The sequence below is a fragment of the Oncorhynchus masou genome, chromosome 28, assembly GCF_036934945.1.
Source record: "Oncorhynchus masou masou isolate Uvic2021 chromosome 28, UVic_Omas_1.1, whole genome shotgun sequence".
NCBI classification, from domain to species: Eukaryota; Metazoa; Chordata; class Actinopteri; order Salmoniformes; family Salmonidae; genus Oncorhynchus; species Oncorhynchus masou.
Window position 1 is genome coordinate 67575280 of NC_088239.1, and position 18117 is coordinate 67593396.

General features: G+C 44.8%; 1 protein-coding gene across 1 annotated transcript in view; it reads left to right on the forward strand.

Annotated features, from left to right (window-relative positions):
- LOC135517047 (unconventional myosin-XVIIIb-like) overlaps positions 1-17396 on the forward strand; it is a 66874-nt gene extending 49478 nt beyond the window's left edge. Inside the window, exons 33-42 of the mRNA XM_064941073.1 lie at positions 707-868; positions 1023-1136; positions 1297-1413; positions 1499-1582; positions 1722-1859; positions 2067-2252; positions 8865-8998; positions 11522-11563; positions 14847-15029; positions 16024-17396. Of these exons, the coding sequence (XP_064797145.1) occupies positions 707-868; positions 1023-1136; positions 1297-1413; positions 1499-1582; positions 1722-1859; positions 2067-2252; positions 8865-8998; positions 11522-11563; positions 14847-15029; positions 16024-17002 (2139 nt within the window). The 3' untranslated portion in view covers positions 17003-17396. The remainder of the gene's footprint in view (positions 1-706; positions 869-1022; positions 1137-1296; positions 1414-1498; positions 1583-1721; positions 1860-2066; positions 2253-8864; positions 8999-11521; positions 11564-14846; positions 15030-16023) is intronic.
- The last annotated feature ends 721 nt before the right edge of the window (positions 17397-18117 follow it).

The window sequence follows — 18117 nt, forward strand, 5'->3', positions numbered from 1 at the left end:
CCTTTGAAGGGGGGGTTCTATATTAGGCCCTATATGTACAGCCATATAAATTATACAATTGTATAACATTGAGGTCATTGAAGATTACAATGAAGTGCTTGAAATAGTCCCTTTAAATGTGACTTGCCATGTCTTTATGAGGTCTATGTTGATGCCACAGGAGGTTGTTGGCACATTAATTGGGGAGGATGGGCTCGTGGTAATGGCTCGAGCAGAATTAGTGGAATGGTATCAAATACATCAAATACATGGTTTCCATGTGTTTGATGTCATTCCATTCGCGCTGTTCCAGCCGTTATTATGAGCCGTCCTCCCCTCAGCAGCAGCCTCTGGTTGTTGCAAACATGTTGATAGATTTATGGGTCAATTTACATATAGTCCCTTTTATTCCGCTAAGGACACATGTGGAACTGCATGAAAATCCTTCAAATGTTTGTTTCAAACATTTGTCCTAATGTCACACATTGGTCCCATTATTTATAGAAAGACCTAAGTGCTCTTTTCCCTGTGGTAACAAATTGAAGTAAGAACTTAATCAACAAACGTTTGTTTACTCAATGCCCCAGAGTTCCTCCACTACATAATATAAACAGGCTTGAGGTTGTTTTATTGTAATTTATGGGTGCTTGTGTGTGTATGTGTGTGTGTGTGGATTAAACAATTTAACATATTACTAAACATTAAATTCTCTTCCTCCCTCTGCAAGGTGGGACACAGGGACTTTGATGTGGAGAAGAGACTGAGGAGAGATCTGAAGAGAACCCATGCCCTGCTGGTTGATGCTCAGCTACTACTGTCTACCATAGACAACCCTGGACACAGCCAGGCTCCCGGCAGCAAGGAACACATAGAGCGTCTGCACTGCCAGGTACACACACACCTACAAATGCAAACACACACACACATACTATGATGCTATGAATGTGGATCAAGGCGTATTTAAACTAACGATTAAAACATACCCCCCCTCTCTCTCTCCCTCTATTGCTCTCTCTGTCTCTCTCCATCTCTTTCTCTGTTAGTTGGAGGAGAGTGAGGCAAGGAGAGCGGAGGTGGAGAGTGTTCAGAAGACTCTGTCCATGGAACTGGAGAATGCTCAGATAGAACTAGAGAACATCTGCAAACACAAGAGTCTGGTGAGATAGATAGAGGCCTCATACTAGACTCTTACTACGAACTGTTACTATATCATTATCAGTGGTGTTCGGGAACTTTAACATCAACGTGTTTACAATCCTACTGTGAGCACAAGTCTAGTGGAGAGAGTAGATTAAAGGTGTGTGTGTTTATGTGTAGGTGGATGAGCAGGTAGCTCAGCTGCAACATGACAAGTCCGATCTGTTGAAGAGACTAGAGGAGGACCAGGAGGACCTTAATGAACTCATGAAGAAACACAAAGCTCTCATTGCACAGGTGTGTAACTCTGCCTCATAGTGGTTTCCAAACCATGTACAAAGACTCTGACAGATCATTAAAACTGTACCTTTCTCTATCTCAGTCCTCCAGTGATATTTCACAGATCAGAGAGTTACAGGCTGAACTGGAGGAGGCCAAGAAACAGCGACACACACTCCAGGAAGAGGTAAGGACTGACAGCTGAGAAATGTGGGGGGATGGTGAACTACATATGCTGTTAATGTGGATACAAGACTGAATAACCTACTCTGACATTCCTCTTATCCTTCCTCTCCTCCTCCTTTCTCTTCATCTTCTCCCCCCAGCTCGCAACCAGTATGGCCAGGGTGCAGTTCCTAGAGTCGTCCACCGTGGGGCGTAGTATCGTCAGTATGCAAGAGGCCAGGGTGTGTGACCTGGAGAACAAGCTGGAGTTCCAGAGAGGACAGGTCAAGAGGTTTGAGGTGAGGATGTTAAAATGGACAGTAAGCAATCTAGTTGACATATCTTTACACACTCTCTGTCTCTCTCATATCTCTTTCTTTATCTCAATTCAATTTAATGTAATGGTGCATTATCGGCATGATGTACATATTGCCAAAGCTGAAATTTAGAAATAGTAGATAACGTTTAAGTAATGTCTTACAAAAATATCTTCTGTCTCTCTGTAGGTGTTGGTGCTGCGTCTGAGGGATAGTGTGGTGCGTCTGGGAGAGGAGCTGGAGCAGAGTGCCCAGACAGAGGTCCGCGAGAGAGAGAACAGTCAGTACTACCAACAACGCCTCCACCACATGAGACAGGAGGTTGAAGACCTGTCTCAGAGAGAACAGGACAGCAGCCGCAGATGCTTGGAGCTGGTAACATACACATTCATACACTATGTACAGTGCCCCTGACTTTTTCCACATTTTGTTAGGTTACAGCCTTATTCTGAAATGGATTAAATAGTTTTTTACCCCTCAATCGACACACACTACCCATTAATGACAAGCAAAAATAGGTTTTTAGGAGAAAAAAACCCCCCGGAGATATCACATTTACAAAAGTATTCAGACCCTTTACTCAGTACTTTGTTGAAGCACCTTTGGCAGCAATTACAGCCGAGAGTCTTCTTGGGTATGACGCTACAAGCTTGGCAGACCTGTATTTTGGGAGTGTCTCCCATTCAGGTTGGATGGGGAGCATTGCTGCACAGCTATTTCAGTTCTCTCCAGAGATGTTCGATCGGTTTCAAGTCCGGGCTCTGGCTGGGCCACTCAAGGATATTTAGAGACTTGTCCTGAAGCCGTATACCAAATATTAGGAATATCCCCTTCTTTTGTCCTCAGAACAGCCTCAATTTGTTGGGGCAATAACTCTACATTTACATTACATTTAAGTCATTTAGCAGACGCTCTTATCCAGAGCGACTTACAAATTGGTGAATTCACCTTCTGACATCCAGTGGAACAGCCACTTTACAATAGTGCATCTAAATCATTAAGGGGGGGTGAGAAGGATTACTTATCCTATCCTAGGTATTCCTTGAAGAGGTGGGGTTTTAGGTGTCTCCGGAAGGTGGTGATTGACTCCGCTGTCCTGGCTTCGTGAGGGAGTTTGTTCCACCATTGGGGGGCCAGAGCAGCGAACAGTTTTGACTGGGCTGAGCGGGAACTGTACTTCCTCAGTGGTAGGGAGGCGAGCAGGCCAGAGGTGGATGAACGCAGTGCCCTTGTTTGGGTGTAGGGCATGATCAGAGCCTGGAGGTACTGCGGTGCCGTTCCCCTCACAGCTCCGTAGGCAAGCACCATGGTCTTGTAGCGGATGCGAGCTTCAACTGGAAGCCAGTGGAGAGAGCGGAGGAGCGGGGTGACGTGAGAGAACTTGGGAAGGTTGAACACCAGACGGGCTGCGGCGTTCTGGATGAGTTGTAGGGGTTTAATGGCACAGGCAGGGAGCCCAGCCAACAGCGAGTTGCAGTAATCCAGACGGGAGATGACAAGTGCCTGGATTAGGACCTGCGCCGCTTCCTGTGTGAGGCAGGGTCGTACACTGCGGATGTTGTAGAGCATGAACCTACAGGAACGGGCCACCGCCATGATGTTAGTTGAGAACGACAGGGTGTTGTCCAGGATCACGCCAAGGTTCTTAGCGCTCTGGGAGGAGGACACAATGGAGTTGTCAACCGTGATGGCGAGATCATGGAACGGGCAGTCCTTCCCCGGGAGGAAGAGCAGCTCCGTCTTGCCGAGGTTCAGCTTGAGGTGGTGATCCGTCATCCACACTGATATGTCTGCCAGACATGCAGAGATGCGATTCGCCACCTGGTCATCAGAAGGGGGAAAGGAGAAGATTAATTGTGTGTCGTCTGCATAGCAATGATAGGAGAGACCATGTGAGGTTATGACAGAGCCAAGTGACTTGGTGTATAGCGAGAATAGGAGAGGGCCTAGAACAGAGCCCTGGGGGACACCAGTGGTGAGAGCGCGTGGCGAGGAGACAGATTCTCGCCACGCCACCTGGTAGGAGCGACCTGTCAGGTAGGACGCAATCCAAGCGTGGGCCGCACCGGAGATGCCCAACTCGGAGAGGGTGGAGAGGAGGATCTGATGGTTCACAGTGTCAAAGGCAGCCAATAGGTCTAGAAGGATGAGAGCAGAGGAGAGAGAGTTAGCTTTAGCAGTGCGGAGCGCCTCCGTGATACAGAGAAGAGCAGTCTCAGTTGAATGACTAGTCTTGAAACCTGACTGATTTGGATCAAGAAGGTCATTCTGAGAGAGATAGCGGGAGAGCTGGCCAAGGACGGCACGTTCAAGAGTTTTGGAGAGAAAAGAAAGAAGGGATACTGGTCTGTAGTTGTTGACATCGGAGGGATCGAGTGTAGGTTTTTTCAGAAGGGGTGCAGAAGGGGTGCAACTCTCGCTCTACTAGTTGTTGAAAGCATTCCACAGTGATGCTGGCCCATGTTGACTCCAATGTTTCACACAGTTGTGTCAAGTTGTCTGGAAGTCCTTTGGGTAGTGGACCATTCTTGATACACACTGGAAGCGTGAAAAGCGCAGCAACATTGCAGTTCCTGACACATTCAAACCGGAGTGTCCCACCACCTACTACCATTCCCGTTCAAAGGCACTGACATCTTTTGTCGTGCCCATTCACCCTCTGAATGGCACACATACACACGTCTACACTGATTGAAGTGGATTTAACAGGTGACATCAATACGGGATCATAGCTTTTACCTGGATTCTCCTGGTCAGTCTATGTCATGGAAAGAGTTCCTCATGTTCTGTACAATCAGTGTATCCACACAGACATACAGTGCCTTGCGAAAGTATTCGGCCCCCTTGAACTTTGCAACCTTTTGCCACATTTCAGGCTTCAAACAGACCTCTGGCCTGCTCGCCTCCCTACCTACCACTGAGGAAGTACAGTTCCCGCTCAGCCCAGTCAAAACTGTTCGCTGCTCTGGCCCCCCAATGGTGGAACAAACTCCCTCACGACGCCAGGACAGCGGAGTCAATCACCACCTTCCGGAGACACCTGAAACCCCACCTCTTCAAGGAATACCTAGGATAAAGTAATCCTTCTCACCCCCCCCCCCCTTAAATTATTTAGATGCACTATTGTAAAGTGGCTGTTCCACTGGATGTCAGAAGGTGAATTCACCAATTTGTAAGTCGCTCTGGTTAAGAGCGTCTGCTAAATGACTTAAATGTAAATGTAAATGTAAAGATATAAAACTGTATTTTTTTGTGAAGAATCAACAAGTGGGACACAATCATGAAGTGGAACGACATTTATTGGATATTTCAAACTTTTTTAACAAATCAAAAACTGAAAAATTGGACGTGCAAAATTACTCAGCCCCCTTAAGTTAATACTTTGTAGCGCCACCTTTTGCTGCGATTACAGCTGTAAGTCGCTTGGGGTATGTCTCTATCAGTTTTGCACATCAAGAGACTGAAATTTTTCCCCATTCCTCCTTGCAAAACAGCTTGAGCTCAGTGAGGTTGGATGGAGAGCATTTGTGAACAGCAGTTTTCAGTTCTTTCCACAGATTCTCAATTGGATTCAGGTCTGGACTTTGACTTGGCCATTCTAACACCTGGATATGTTTATTTCTGAACCATTCCATTGTAGATTTTGCTTTATGTTTTGGAACATTGTCTTGTTGGAAGACAAATCTCCATCCCAGTCTCAGGTCTTTTGCAGACTCCATCAGGTTTTCTTCCAGAATGGTCCTGTATTTGGCTCCATCCATCTTCCCATCAATTTTAACCATCTTCCCTGTCCCTGCTGAAGAAAAGCAGGCCCAAACCATGATGCTGCCATCACTATGTTTGACAGTGGGGTTGGTGTGTTCAGAGTGATGAGCTGTGTTGCCTTTACGCCAAACATAACGTTTTGCATTGTTGCCAAAAAGTTCAATTTTTGGTTTCATCTGACCAGAGCACCTTCTTCCACATGTTTGGTGTGTCTCCCAGGTGGCTTGTGGCAAACTTTAAACGACACTTTTTATGGATACCTTTAAGAAATGGCTTTCTTCTTGCCACTCTTCCATAAAGGCCAGATTTGTGCAATATACGACTGATTGTTGTCCTATGGACAGAGTCTCCCACCTCAGCTGTAGATGTCTGCAGTTCATCCAGAGTGATCATGGGCCTCTTGGCTGCATTTCTGATCAGTCTTCTCCTTGTATGAGCTGAAAGTTTAGAGGGACGGCCAGGTCTTGGTAGATTTGCAGTGGTCTGATACTCCTTCCATTTCAATATTATCGCTTGCACAGTGCTCCTTGGGATGTTTAAAGCTTTGGAAATCTTTTTGTATCCAAATCCGGCTTTAAACTTCTTCACTACAGTATCTCGGACCTGCCTGGTGTGTTCCTTGTTCTTCATGGTGCACTCTGCGCTTTTAACGGACCTCTGAGACTATCACAGTGCAGGTGCATTTATACGGAGACTTGATTACACACAGGTGGATTGTATTTATCATCATTAGTCATTTAGGTCAACATTGGATCATTCAGAGATCCTCACTGAACTTCTGGAGAGAGTTTGCTGCACTGAAAGTAAAGGGGCTGAATAATTTTGCACGCCCAATTTTTCAATTTTTGATTTGTTAAAAAAGTTTGAAATATCCAATAAATGTCGTTCCACTTCATGATTGTGTCCCACGTTTTGTTGATTCTTCACAAAAAAATACAGTTTTATATCTTTATGTTTGAAGCCTGAAATGTGGCAAAAGGTCGCAAAGTTCAAGGGGGCCGAATACTTTCGCAAGTCACTGTACATAGCCTACACAAACACACATGGATAGATGCCCTTTAACGACCTAACGACCAACAGCGCAGACAGGCACAGCTCTCAGTGAGATACCCACTGTCTCCCCTGCATCCTCTCTCTAGCTTTGCCACTGTCTGGCTGGCTGTGATTAATCCTCATTGTCTTCTCAAGGTTATGGATACACACGTACACCCCATCCCATTCCACATGTCTCTATGACAACCACTAACCACCCCTCCACAGTCAATAACCTGGAGAGCCAATGATGGCGTGTGTTTGTGTGTCTTCATGCCATATAAGAACTGGTGTGTATGTCATACATTTGAGTGAGTGAGTGAGCTAATGTGTAACAATGACTTTGGTGTGTTCTGTGTGTTGTGAGAGAGAGAGCGAGATTACAGGGAAAGTGGAAGATTAATAGATTAATCACTCTTCTTTCTGTCTCTGTATGAATATGGAAGAATGCTCCTCGAGATAACACGCACACACACTCTTACTCTACAGGGAAGCCAAGGACCCACGTGTGTGTGTTGGTCAGTGCCACAATATATGATGGATGATGCAATAAGGAATAGACTGGGCATGATAAGACTCCATCCATTCTGGCCTGTATTGAATAACATGGATAAACTTACAGTTGGCCTGTATTGAATAACATGGATAAACTTACAGTTGGCCTGTATTGAATAACATGGATAAACTTAGTTGGCCTGTATTGAATAGCATGGATAAACGTACAGTTGGCCTGTATTGAATAACATGGATAAACGTACAGTTGGCCTGTATTGAATAACATGGATAAACGTACAGTTGGCCTGTATTGAATAACATGGATAAACTTACAGTTGGCCTGTATTGAATAACATGGATAAAGTTACATTTGGCCTGTATTGAATAACATGGATAAACGTACAGTTGGCCTGTATTGAATAACATGGTTAAACTTACATTTGGCCTGTATTGAATAACATGGATAAACGTACAGTTGGCCTGTATTGAATAACATGGATAAACGTACAGTTGGCCTGTATTGAATAACATGGTTAAATGTACAGTTGGCCTGTATTGAATAACATGGTTAAACGTACAGTTGGCCTGTATTGAATAACATGGATAAACGTACAGTTGGCCTGTATTGAATAACATGGATAAACTTAGAGTTGGCCTGTATTGAATAACATGGATAAACGTACAGTTGGCCTGTATTGAATAACATGGATAAACGTACAGTTGGCCTGTATTGAATAACATGGATAAACTTACAGTTGGCCTGTATTGAATAACATGGATAAACTTACAGTTGGCCTGTATTGAATAGCATGGATAAACGTACAGTTGGCCTGTATTGAATAACATGGATAAACGTACAGTTGGCCTGTATTGAATAACATGGATAAACTTACAGTTGGCCTGTATTGAATAACATGGATAAACTTACAGTTGGCCTGTATTGAATAACATGGATAAACTTACAGTTGGCCTGTATTGAATAACATGGATAAACTTACAGTTGGCCTGTATTGAATAACATGGATAAACGTACAGTTGGCCTGTATTGAATAACATGGATAAACGTACAGTTGGCCTGTATTGAATAACATGGTTAAACGTACAGTTGGCCTGTATTGAATAACATGGTTAAACGTACAGTTGGCCTGTATTGAATAACATGGTTAAACGTACAGTTGGCCTGTATTGAATAACATGGTTAAACGTACAGTTGGCCTGTATTGAATAACATGGTTAAACGTACAGTTGGCCTGTATTGAATAACATGGATAAACGTACAGTTGGCCTGTATTGAATAACATGGTTAAAGCGTACAGTTGGCCTGTATTGAATAACATGGTTAAACATGGTTAAAGTTGGCCTGTATTGAATAACATGGTTAAACGTACAGTTGGCCTGTATTGAATAACATGGTTAAACGTACAGTTGGCCTGTATTGAATAACATGGATAAACGTACAGTTGGCCTGTATTGAATAACATGGTTAAACGTACAGTTGGCCTGTATTGAATAACATGGTTAAACGTACAGTTGGCCTGTATTGAATAACATGGATAAACGTACAGATGGCCTGTGGCGCACACGTCTTTGGAGTTCCTCTTGCGGCCTCTCTACTCTCTGTCACCTCTCCTATGGACACATCTCTCTTTTTCTCTCTTTCCCCCCCTCACTTTCTATCTCTCTCTATGTTCTCAGGAGATGCAAGTGACAGAGCTGAGTGCGGTCAGACAGACATTACAAGCTGATCTGGAGACATCAATCCATCGTATCGTTGATCTGCAAGCCGCACTGGAGGAGGTGGAGTCTAGTGACGAAAGTGATGATGAGAGGTATGAGTGTGTTACTGTGTTTGAAATGTAAGAGAGGTATGAGTGTGTTACTGTGTTTGATGTGTAAGAGAGGTATGAGTGTGTTACTGTGTTTGATGTGTAAGAGTGGTATGAGTGTGATACTGTGTTTGATGTGTAAGAGTGCTATGAGTGTGTTACTGTGTTTGATGTGTAAGAGAGGTATGAGTGTGTTACTGTGTTTGATGTGTAAGAGATGTATGAGTGTGTTACTGTGTTTGATGTGTAAGAGAGGTATGAGTGTGCTACTGTGTTTGATGTGTAAGAGATGTATGAGTGTGTTACTGCGTTTGATGTGTAAGAGAGGTAAGAGAGGTATGAGTGTGTTACTGTGTTTGATGTGGAAGAGTGGTATGACTGTGTTAGATGTGTAAGAGAGGTATGAGTGTGTTACTGTGTTTGATGTGTAAGAAAGGTATGAGTGTGCTACTGTGTTTGATATGTAAGAGAGGTATGAGTGTATTACTGTGTTTGATCTGTAAGAGAGGTATGAGTGTGTTACTGTGTTTGATGTGGTATGAGTGTGTTACTGTGTTTCATGTGTAAGAGAGGTATGAGTGTGTTACTGTGTTTGATGTGTAAGAGTGGTATGCGTGTTACTGTGTTTGATGTGTAAGAGAGGTGTTACTGTGTTTTATGTGTAAGCGCGGTATGAGTGTGTTACTGTGTTTGATGTGTAAGAGAGGTATGAGTGTGTTACTGTGTTTGATGTGTAAGCGAGGTATGAGTGTGTTACTGTGTTTGATGTGTAAGCGAGGTATGAGTGTGTTACTGTGTTTGATGTGTAAGAGAGGTATGAGTGTGTTACTGTGTTTGATGTGTAAGAGAGGTATGAGTGTGTCACTGTGTTTGATGTGTAAGAGAGTTATGAGTGTGTGTGTTACTGTGTTTGATGTGTAAGAGTGGTATGAGTGTTTGTGTTACTGTGTTTGATGTGTAAGAGTGGTATGAGTGCTTGTGTTACTGTGTTTGATGTGTAAGAGTGGTATGAGTGTGTTACTGTGTTTGATGTGTAAGAGAGGTATAAGTGTGTTACTGTGTTTGATGTATAAGAGAGGTATGAGGGTGTGTGTTTCTGTGTTTGATGTGTAAGAGTGGTATGAGTGTTTGTGTTACTGTGTTTGACATGTAAGAGAGGTATGAGTGTGTTACTGTGTTTGACATGTACGAGAGGTATGAGTGTGTGTGTTACTGTGTTTGAAATGTAAGAGAGGTATGAGTGTGTTACTGTGTTTGAAATGTAAGAGAGGTATGAGTGTGCTACTGTGTTTGATGTGTAAGAGATGTATGAGTGTGTTACTGCGTTTGATGTGTAAGAGAGGTATGAGTGTGTTACTGTGTTTGATGTGGAAGAGTGGTATGACTGTGTTAGATGTGTAAGAGAGGTATGAGTGTGTTACTGTGTTTGATGTGTAAGAAAGGTATGAGTGTGCTACTGTGTTTGATATGTAAGAGAGGTATGAGTGTATTACTGTGTTTGATCTGTAAGAGAGGTATGAGTGTGTTACTGTGTTTGATGTGGTATGAGTGTGTTACTGTGTTTCATGTGTAAGAGAGGTATGAGTGTGTTACTGTGTTTGATGTGTAAGAGTGGTATGCGTGTTACTGTGTTTGATGTGTAAGAGAGGTGTTACTGTGTTTGATGTGTAAGCGCGGTATGAGTGTGTTACTGTGTTTGATGTGTAAGAGAGGTATGAGTGTGTTACTGTGTTTGATGTGTAAGCGAGGTATGAGTGTGTTACTGTGTTTGATGTGTAAGAGAGGTGTTACTGTGTTTGATGTGTAAGCGCGGTATGAGTGTGTTACTGTGTTTGATGTGTAAGAGAGGTATGAGTGTGTTACTGTGTTTGATGTGTAAGCGAGGTATGAGTGTGTTACTGTGTTTGATGTGTAAGAGAGGTATGAGTGTGTCACTGTGTTTGATGTGTAAGAGAGGTATGAGTGTGTGTGTTACTGTGTTTGATGTGTAAGAGTGGTATGAGTGTTTGTGTTACTGTGTTTGATGTGTAAGAGTGGTATGAGTGTGTTACTGTGTTTGACATGTAAGAGAGGTATGAGTATGTTACTGTGTTTGACATGTAAGAGAGGTATGAGTGTGTGTGTTACTGTGTTTGAAATGTAAGAGAGGTATGAGTGTGTTACTGTGTTTTACGTGTAAGAGAGGTATGAGTGTGTTACTGTGTTTGACATGTAAGAGAGGTATGAGTGTGTGTGTTACTGTGTTTGAAATGTAAGAGAGGTATGAGTGTGTTACTGTGTTTTACGTGTAAGAGAGGTATGAGTGTGTGTGTTACTGTGTTTGATGTATAAGAGAGGTATGAGTGTGTGTGTTACTGTGTTTGATGTATGAGAGGTATGAGTGTGTTACTGTGTTTGATATGTAAAAGTGGTATGTGGGAGGGTTAAAGCAATGGAATGACAGGTACAGTTGTGTCCAGAAGGAAGTTACATCATTACTGCTCTGATCCCACACCCCTGACCTTTCACCCCTCTTCCTGATTCCAGTGTTGCGACGGCTGTGGAATCCTTTGCTAAGAAGAGAGACCTGTAAGAACCCTGGTTCCCAGCATGTGTGCGTGCAGATGTCTATCCACACGCGCGTGTGTTTCCGTCCTCTGTACTCTCGCCTGTGTTGGCTTGAATCTAGAGTGCTGAGTCTTGGGCTGTTTCAGTTATTAGACCAGTCTGATATACAGTGGGGCAAAAAAGTTTTTCGTCAGCCACCAATTGTGCAAGTTCTACCACTTAAAAAGATGAGAGAGGCCTGTCATTTTAATCATAGGTACACTTCAACTATGACAGACAAAATGAGAAAAAAATCCAGAAAATCACATTGTAGGATTTTTAATTAATTTATTTGCAAATTATGGTGGAAAATAAGTATTTGGTCACCTACAAACAAGCAAGATTTCTGGCTCTCACAGACCTGTAACTACTTCTTTAAGAGGCTCCTGTGTCCACCAATCGCTACCTGTATTAATGGCTCCTGTTCGAACTTGTTATCAGTATAAAAGACACCTGTCCACAACCTCAAACAGTCACACTCCAAACTCCACTATGGCCAAGACCAAAGAGCTGTCAAAATTTTAGACCTGTACCAGGCTGGGAAGACTGAATCTGCAATAGGTAAGCAGCTTGGCTTGAAGAAATCAACTGTGGGTGCAATTATTAGGAAATGGAAGACATACAAGACCACTGATAATCTCCCTCGATCTGGGGCTCCACGCAAGATCTCACCCCGTGGGGTCAAAACGGTGAGCAAAAATCCCAGAACCACTCAGGGGGACCTAGTGAATGACCTGCAGAGAGCTGGGACCAAAGTAACAAAGCCTACCATCAGTAACACACTACGCCGCCAGGGACTCAAATCCTGCAGTGCCAGACGTGTCCCCCTGCTTAAGCCAGTACATGTCCAAGTTTGCTAAAGAGCATTTGGATGATCCAGAAGAAGATTGGGAGAATGTCATATGATCAGATGAAACCAAAATATAACTTTTTGGTAAAAACTGTTTGGAGGATAAAGAATGCTGAGTTGCATCCAAAGAACACCATACCTACTGTGAAGCATGGGGGTGGAAACATCATGCTTTGGGGCTGTTTTTCTGCAAAGGGACCAGGACGACTGATCCGTGTAAAAGAAAGAATGAATATGGCCATGTATCGTGAGATTTTGAGTGAAAACCTCCTTCCATCAGCAAGGGCATTGAAGATGAAACGTGGCTGGGTCTTTCAGCATGACAATGATCCCAAACACACCGCCCGGGCAATGAAGGAGTGGCTTCATAAGAAGCATTAAGGTCCTGGAGTGGCCTAGCCAGTCTCCAGATCTCAACCCCATAGAAAATCTTTGGAGGGAGTTGAAAGTCCGTGTTGCCCAGCAACAGCTGTGTGAAAACCTTGTGAAGACTTACAGAAAATGTTTGACCTCTGTCATTGCCAACAAAGGGTAAATAACAAAGTATTGAGATAAACTTTTGTTATTGACCAAATACTTATTTTCCACCATAATTTGCAAATAAATTCATTAAAAATCCTACAATCAAATCAAATCAAATTTATTTATATAGCCCTTCGTACATCAGCTGATATCTCAAAGTGCTGTACAGAAACCCAGCCTAAAACCCCAAACAGCAAGCAATGCAGGTGTAGATGCACGGTGGTTAGGAAAAACTCCCTAGAAAGGCCAAAACCTAGGAAGAAACCTAAAGAGGAACCAGGCTATGTGGGGTGGCCAGTCCTCTTCTGGCTGTGCCGGGTAGAGATTATAACAGAACATGGCCAAGATGTTCAAATGTTCATAAATGACCAGCATGGTCGAATAATAATAAGGCAGAACAGTTGAAACTGGAGCAGCAGCACGGCCAGGTGGACTGGGGACAGCAAGGAGTCATCATGTCAAGTAGTCCTGGGGCATGGTCCTAGGGCTCAGGTCCTCCGAGAGAGAGAAAGAAAGAGAATTAGAGAGCATATGTGGGGTGGCCAGTCCTCTTCCGGCTGTGCCGGGTGGAGATTATAACAGAACATGGCCAAGATGTTCAAATGTTCATAAATGACCAGCATGGTCGAATAATAATAAGGTAGAACAGTTGAAACTGGAGCAGCAGCACAGCCAGGTGGACTGGGGACAGCAAGGAGTCATCATGTCAGGTAGTCCTGGGGCATGGTCCTAGGGCTCAGGTCCTCCGAGAGAGAGAAGGAGAGAATTAGAGAACGCACACTTAGATTCACACAGGACACCGAATTGGACAGGAGAAGTACTCCAGATATAACAAACTGACCCCAGCCCCCCGACACATAAACTACTGCAGCATAAATACTGGAGGCTGAGACAGGAGGGGTCAGGAGACACTGTGGCCCCACCCGAGGACAATGTGATTTTCTGGATTTTTGTTCTTCTCATTTTGTCTGTCATAGTTGAAGTGTACCTATGATGACAATTACAGGCCTCACTCATCTTTTTAAGTGGGAGAACTTGCACAATTGGTGGCTGACTAAATACTTATTTGCCCCACTCTATATATATGGTCCCTGGGCTGTTGATGATGTGAACAGACCGACAGTGCATAGCTAAATGCCTGAGCTGTAGTCTGACAGCTACTGTTTGAAGAGACACCCAGTAGCTCCATCTCCCTGTAGGTGGACAAGGTTGAGAGCCACAGGGCTGGAGCAAAGAGACACCTACACAGACACACAGCCCTATGTAAGAGACACACACACGTACACACAGCCCTTTGTAAGAGACACAATCTTTTCTCTGTTCTGAGAGTTCACCAGCTGTGATATTCTTGTGTATTCCATAAGGCATGGAGTCCCATGCATTGCAGTACAGAAGCCAGTTCTTCTCTCTCTCTCATCTTCCATGATCTATTCTCATTTTATCACTCCCTCTCTCAATCTTTCCTGCTCTATCACTTCTTCCTCCCTCTTTCTCTCTTAAACTTCTATACCCTGACCAATTACTTTTTCATTCTTGCTCCCTCCATAGTCCTCTTCTTTCTTCTCTCTGATGGCAGATGGGAGAGGTTGTAGTTAGTTTGTTTATATACAGTACAAGTATGTGACCTGAGTACTGAGTGTGAATGTCTGACACCTCTGACTGTGTCTCCAATATGATCTGCCACCACCTGCAGTCACACAGCAGGAGAGAGAGGACACAGGGACAGGAAATGTCCTCTGAGGACACTGTGGCTGAACTGCTGTGAGCTGACCATGGCTTAGAAGTGTTGCATCTCTGGCTGTGTGGAGTCATGTGTGTTCTGTCTCTTGGTACTGTGTTTGTGTGATCTCTGTCGCTCAGTGACACTGTGTGTGTGTTCCCGCTCTTCCTCAGCGACAGTGTGTCTAGTGTTGGTTCTCAATCTCTGGGCACAGAGGATGTTGGAGAAGGCATCCGTCATTGGCTGGGTGTTCCCCGAGGGGGGGCCAGACGGGGCTCTCCCTATGGCAGTAGTACCATCAGCAACCAGTCGGGGCGCCAGTCTGTCACAGACACCATGAGCACTTACAGCTTCCGGTGAGTTGTCAGTTCAGTTTGATTCAGTACAGTACAACTTCAGTAGGTCAATTCAATAGCAACTGCATAGATACTAAGGCCTATCAAGCGTTCAATCAGATCAAGCGTTAACCGCCGATAGCTGATGTTTGGCGGTGTCAGAGGTGTAACTGTGTTGGAGCTGTGAAATCAGTGAGCAGCTGCTCTTGATCATTGTCACAAAGAAATGTCCGTCCCACTCATGTTAGAAGTTCAGAAAGAGAAAGTGCAGGTTTTACAGAAATAATTACCATGAAACTAAATAATGAGGACATCTATCATCTTAATTGAGGTGGAGATTACATCGCACATTCCAGTGTTAGAACTTAAATAAGGCTGCATGAGATTTCTATTAATGCAACTTCGTGCAGTCATTGTGTAACGACGTTCTTCGTTTGTCGAAAGAGAGTCGGACCGAAATGCAGCGTGTTGGTTACTCATGTTTTTTAATGGAACAAATGACGATACACAAAATAACTTATAAATACAAAAACAACAAACGGAACGTGAAAAACCTATACAGCCTGTCTGGTGAACACTAACACAGAGACAGGAACAATCACCCACGAAATACAAAGTGAAACCCAGGCTACCTAAATACAGTTCCCAATCAGAGACAACGAGAATCACCTGACTCTGATTGAGAACCGCCTCAGGCAGCCAAACCTATGCAACACCCCTACTCAGCCGCAATCCCAATAACTAAAAAACCCCACTACGAAATACAACAACATAAACCCATGTCACACCCTGGCCTGACCAACTAATTAACGAAAACACAAAATACTAAGACCAAGGCGTGACACATTGGCAATGTCCACTTTAGGTATAATGCCAGGAGCCGCTTGTGGATTTCACAGCTCTAACGCAGTTTCACCTCCAACACCACCAAAACAGCCACTATGTGGATGTTGGCAGTTTTAGAGCCTTAAAACTTTTATATTCCCAATATTTGATTATCCTTTCTCTCCCTCAGCTCCTGTGTGGACCCAGATGAGAATGGTTTCGAACCAGGGGGTGTGGTTGGTAATGGGGGAAGTTCACATCTTGGTCGGGCCTCCTCCTCCTCTGCCCTCTCCGAGCTATTAGAGGGGCTTCGTAAGCGGCGAGGGGGAGCAGAGTCTGGGGAGGGGAATGGCAGTACTATTTCTCTCCCTATCTACCAGACCACTGGGGCCTCAACCCTCCGCCGCAGAGCCTCAGGCCTCTCTCTGGGCCCCGAAGACCTCCAGGAGCCCCGCAGCATCCTCAAACCTCCCTCCCCACTGCTGCCACACGCCGCCAGCCTGCGCAACATAGGCGAACCCCAGGCTTCATCTGCAGCGTCTAGGGACTCCGGAGCCAAACGCTACAACTCCTCCGATTCTCTCTCCTCCCTCCCCTCTCTCCCCCTCCTCTCCTCCCTCACTTCCCCCACTGCCCCCCGCCGTTGCCCCCCCACTATCTCCATCCCAGAGGAAGACAGTGAAGAACCATTTAGATCCCTGCGCTCCCCCCAGCGCTCCCCCCAGCCAATGAGACGCAGGCTGCTGGAGAGCGTCGTCAGCGAGGGCGGTGGGGAGGGCTGTCTGGGGTCGGAACCCATGGTGTTCCAGAACCGCCGCCTCATAAGCGACGGTAACCGCGATGACGCGGCCTCTGACATTCTGCCGGCCATCCGAAGGGCTCAGTCCACCAGCAGCCTGGCCAGTTCAGTCAGAGGGGGTCGGAGGGCACTCAGCGTCCACTTTGGAGAGCTGCCCCCCTCCACACGCAGCAGGAAGGGCTCCGACTCCAGCTCCAACAGCTCAGGGTCTGGGGGGAGCTCCCAGGGAGGAGGGGTCAGGCGTAGTGGAGGTGGGGGGCCGCAGGGAGAAAGGCTGGATGCGGAGGGCAGCGAGGGGGGAGACGTTGCTTCTGTCATGAAGAAATACCTGAGGAAGAGTGAGGACATGAGGAAGAGTGAGGTTGACTAAAAGGAGAGGAGAGAGACTGAGGTGAGATGGAGCAGAGAGAGAGAGAGACACAGTAAGGCAGTCAAGACAACATCTGATGCATACTAATGCCTTCTTCTCTTCTACTCTGTCCTCTCCCCAGCCTGCATGTGTGTGTGAGAAAGAATAAACTGAAGCCACTCCCATGCAAGCTGCAAGGAGCCATTAAAGATATCTACAAACTTGTGCCAAATAAATCAATGAAGATACTTACACGCTTAAGGTAAAGATGCGCAGAAGATTTAAACACATTGAAGCCAACAAGTCAAGACATACACTTGTGTGTATGGATTGTGCTGTTCATGGAAAAATGTGAGCCCACTGAAGATAAAATATCAGTTAGATTAGAAGCACTGTTTGTACACTAATAAAAATATTTAAATGAAAATGCTTGTGAAACTGTTCTTCCACCAGCTATACACAGCAGACTAGAGAAGACAGTTGCTGTTCAGAATGTTTCATAGGGAAATCCTTTTTTAGATTTAACACTGTGGTCTTTGTCACTAGTTCTAAGGCAGGGGACAACTGGTCCTAGAGTGTCACAGGTATTATTCCCTAGAATCAGATCACAGGCTGGTTGTCAGACGTGTGATGTCTCACCTGTCCTCCAGTTCAGTCAGTTAGAATGAATTAAACACCGCTTAATGGTACGGTTGTGTTATAGGCATGAGGTAGAGGTCAAGGGAAGCATAGAGTCCAGATGTTGATTTGGAACCAGGGTGTCAGGCTGCAGTGATGTCTCACTTGTGTCCTCCAACTCAGTGAGCCATAACCTTGCTGAGAACTTTACAGTCCAGATGGTTATTGTGGAAGTGTTGACGCTAGAGGTGGCGGTCAAGTATAGGGGCTAGGGATTGATTTGGGATGGTGTCAGTCTGTGTCCCCTACAGACCCACCTGTTCATAGGAACTTTACAGAATCAGTTACGAGGTAGGGACCAAGGGAATTCTAGTGGTTGATTTGGGACTAGGCATCAGTCCTTTGTCCCCACCCGGGCCACAGCAATCTTAGAACTATATGTTATATTTCAGATTTTAAGCAATTTGTCAGGACAAGCGCTAGTGGGAGGTGTCTACAGTAGATGTCCTCCAGTACCA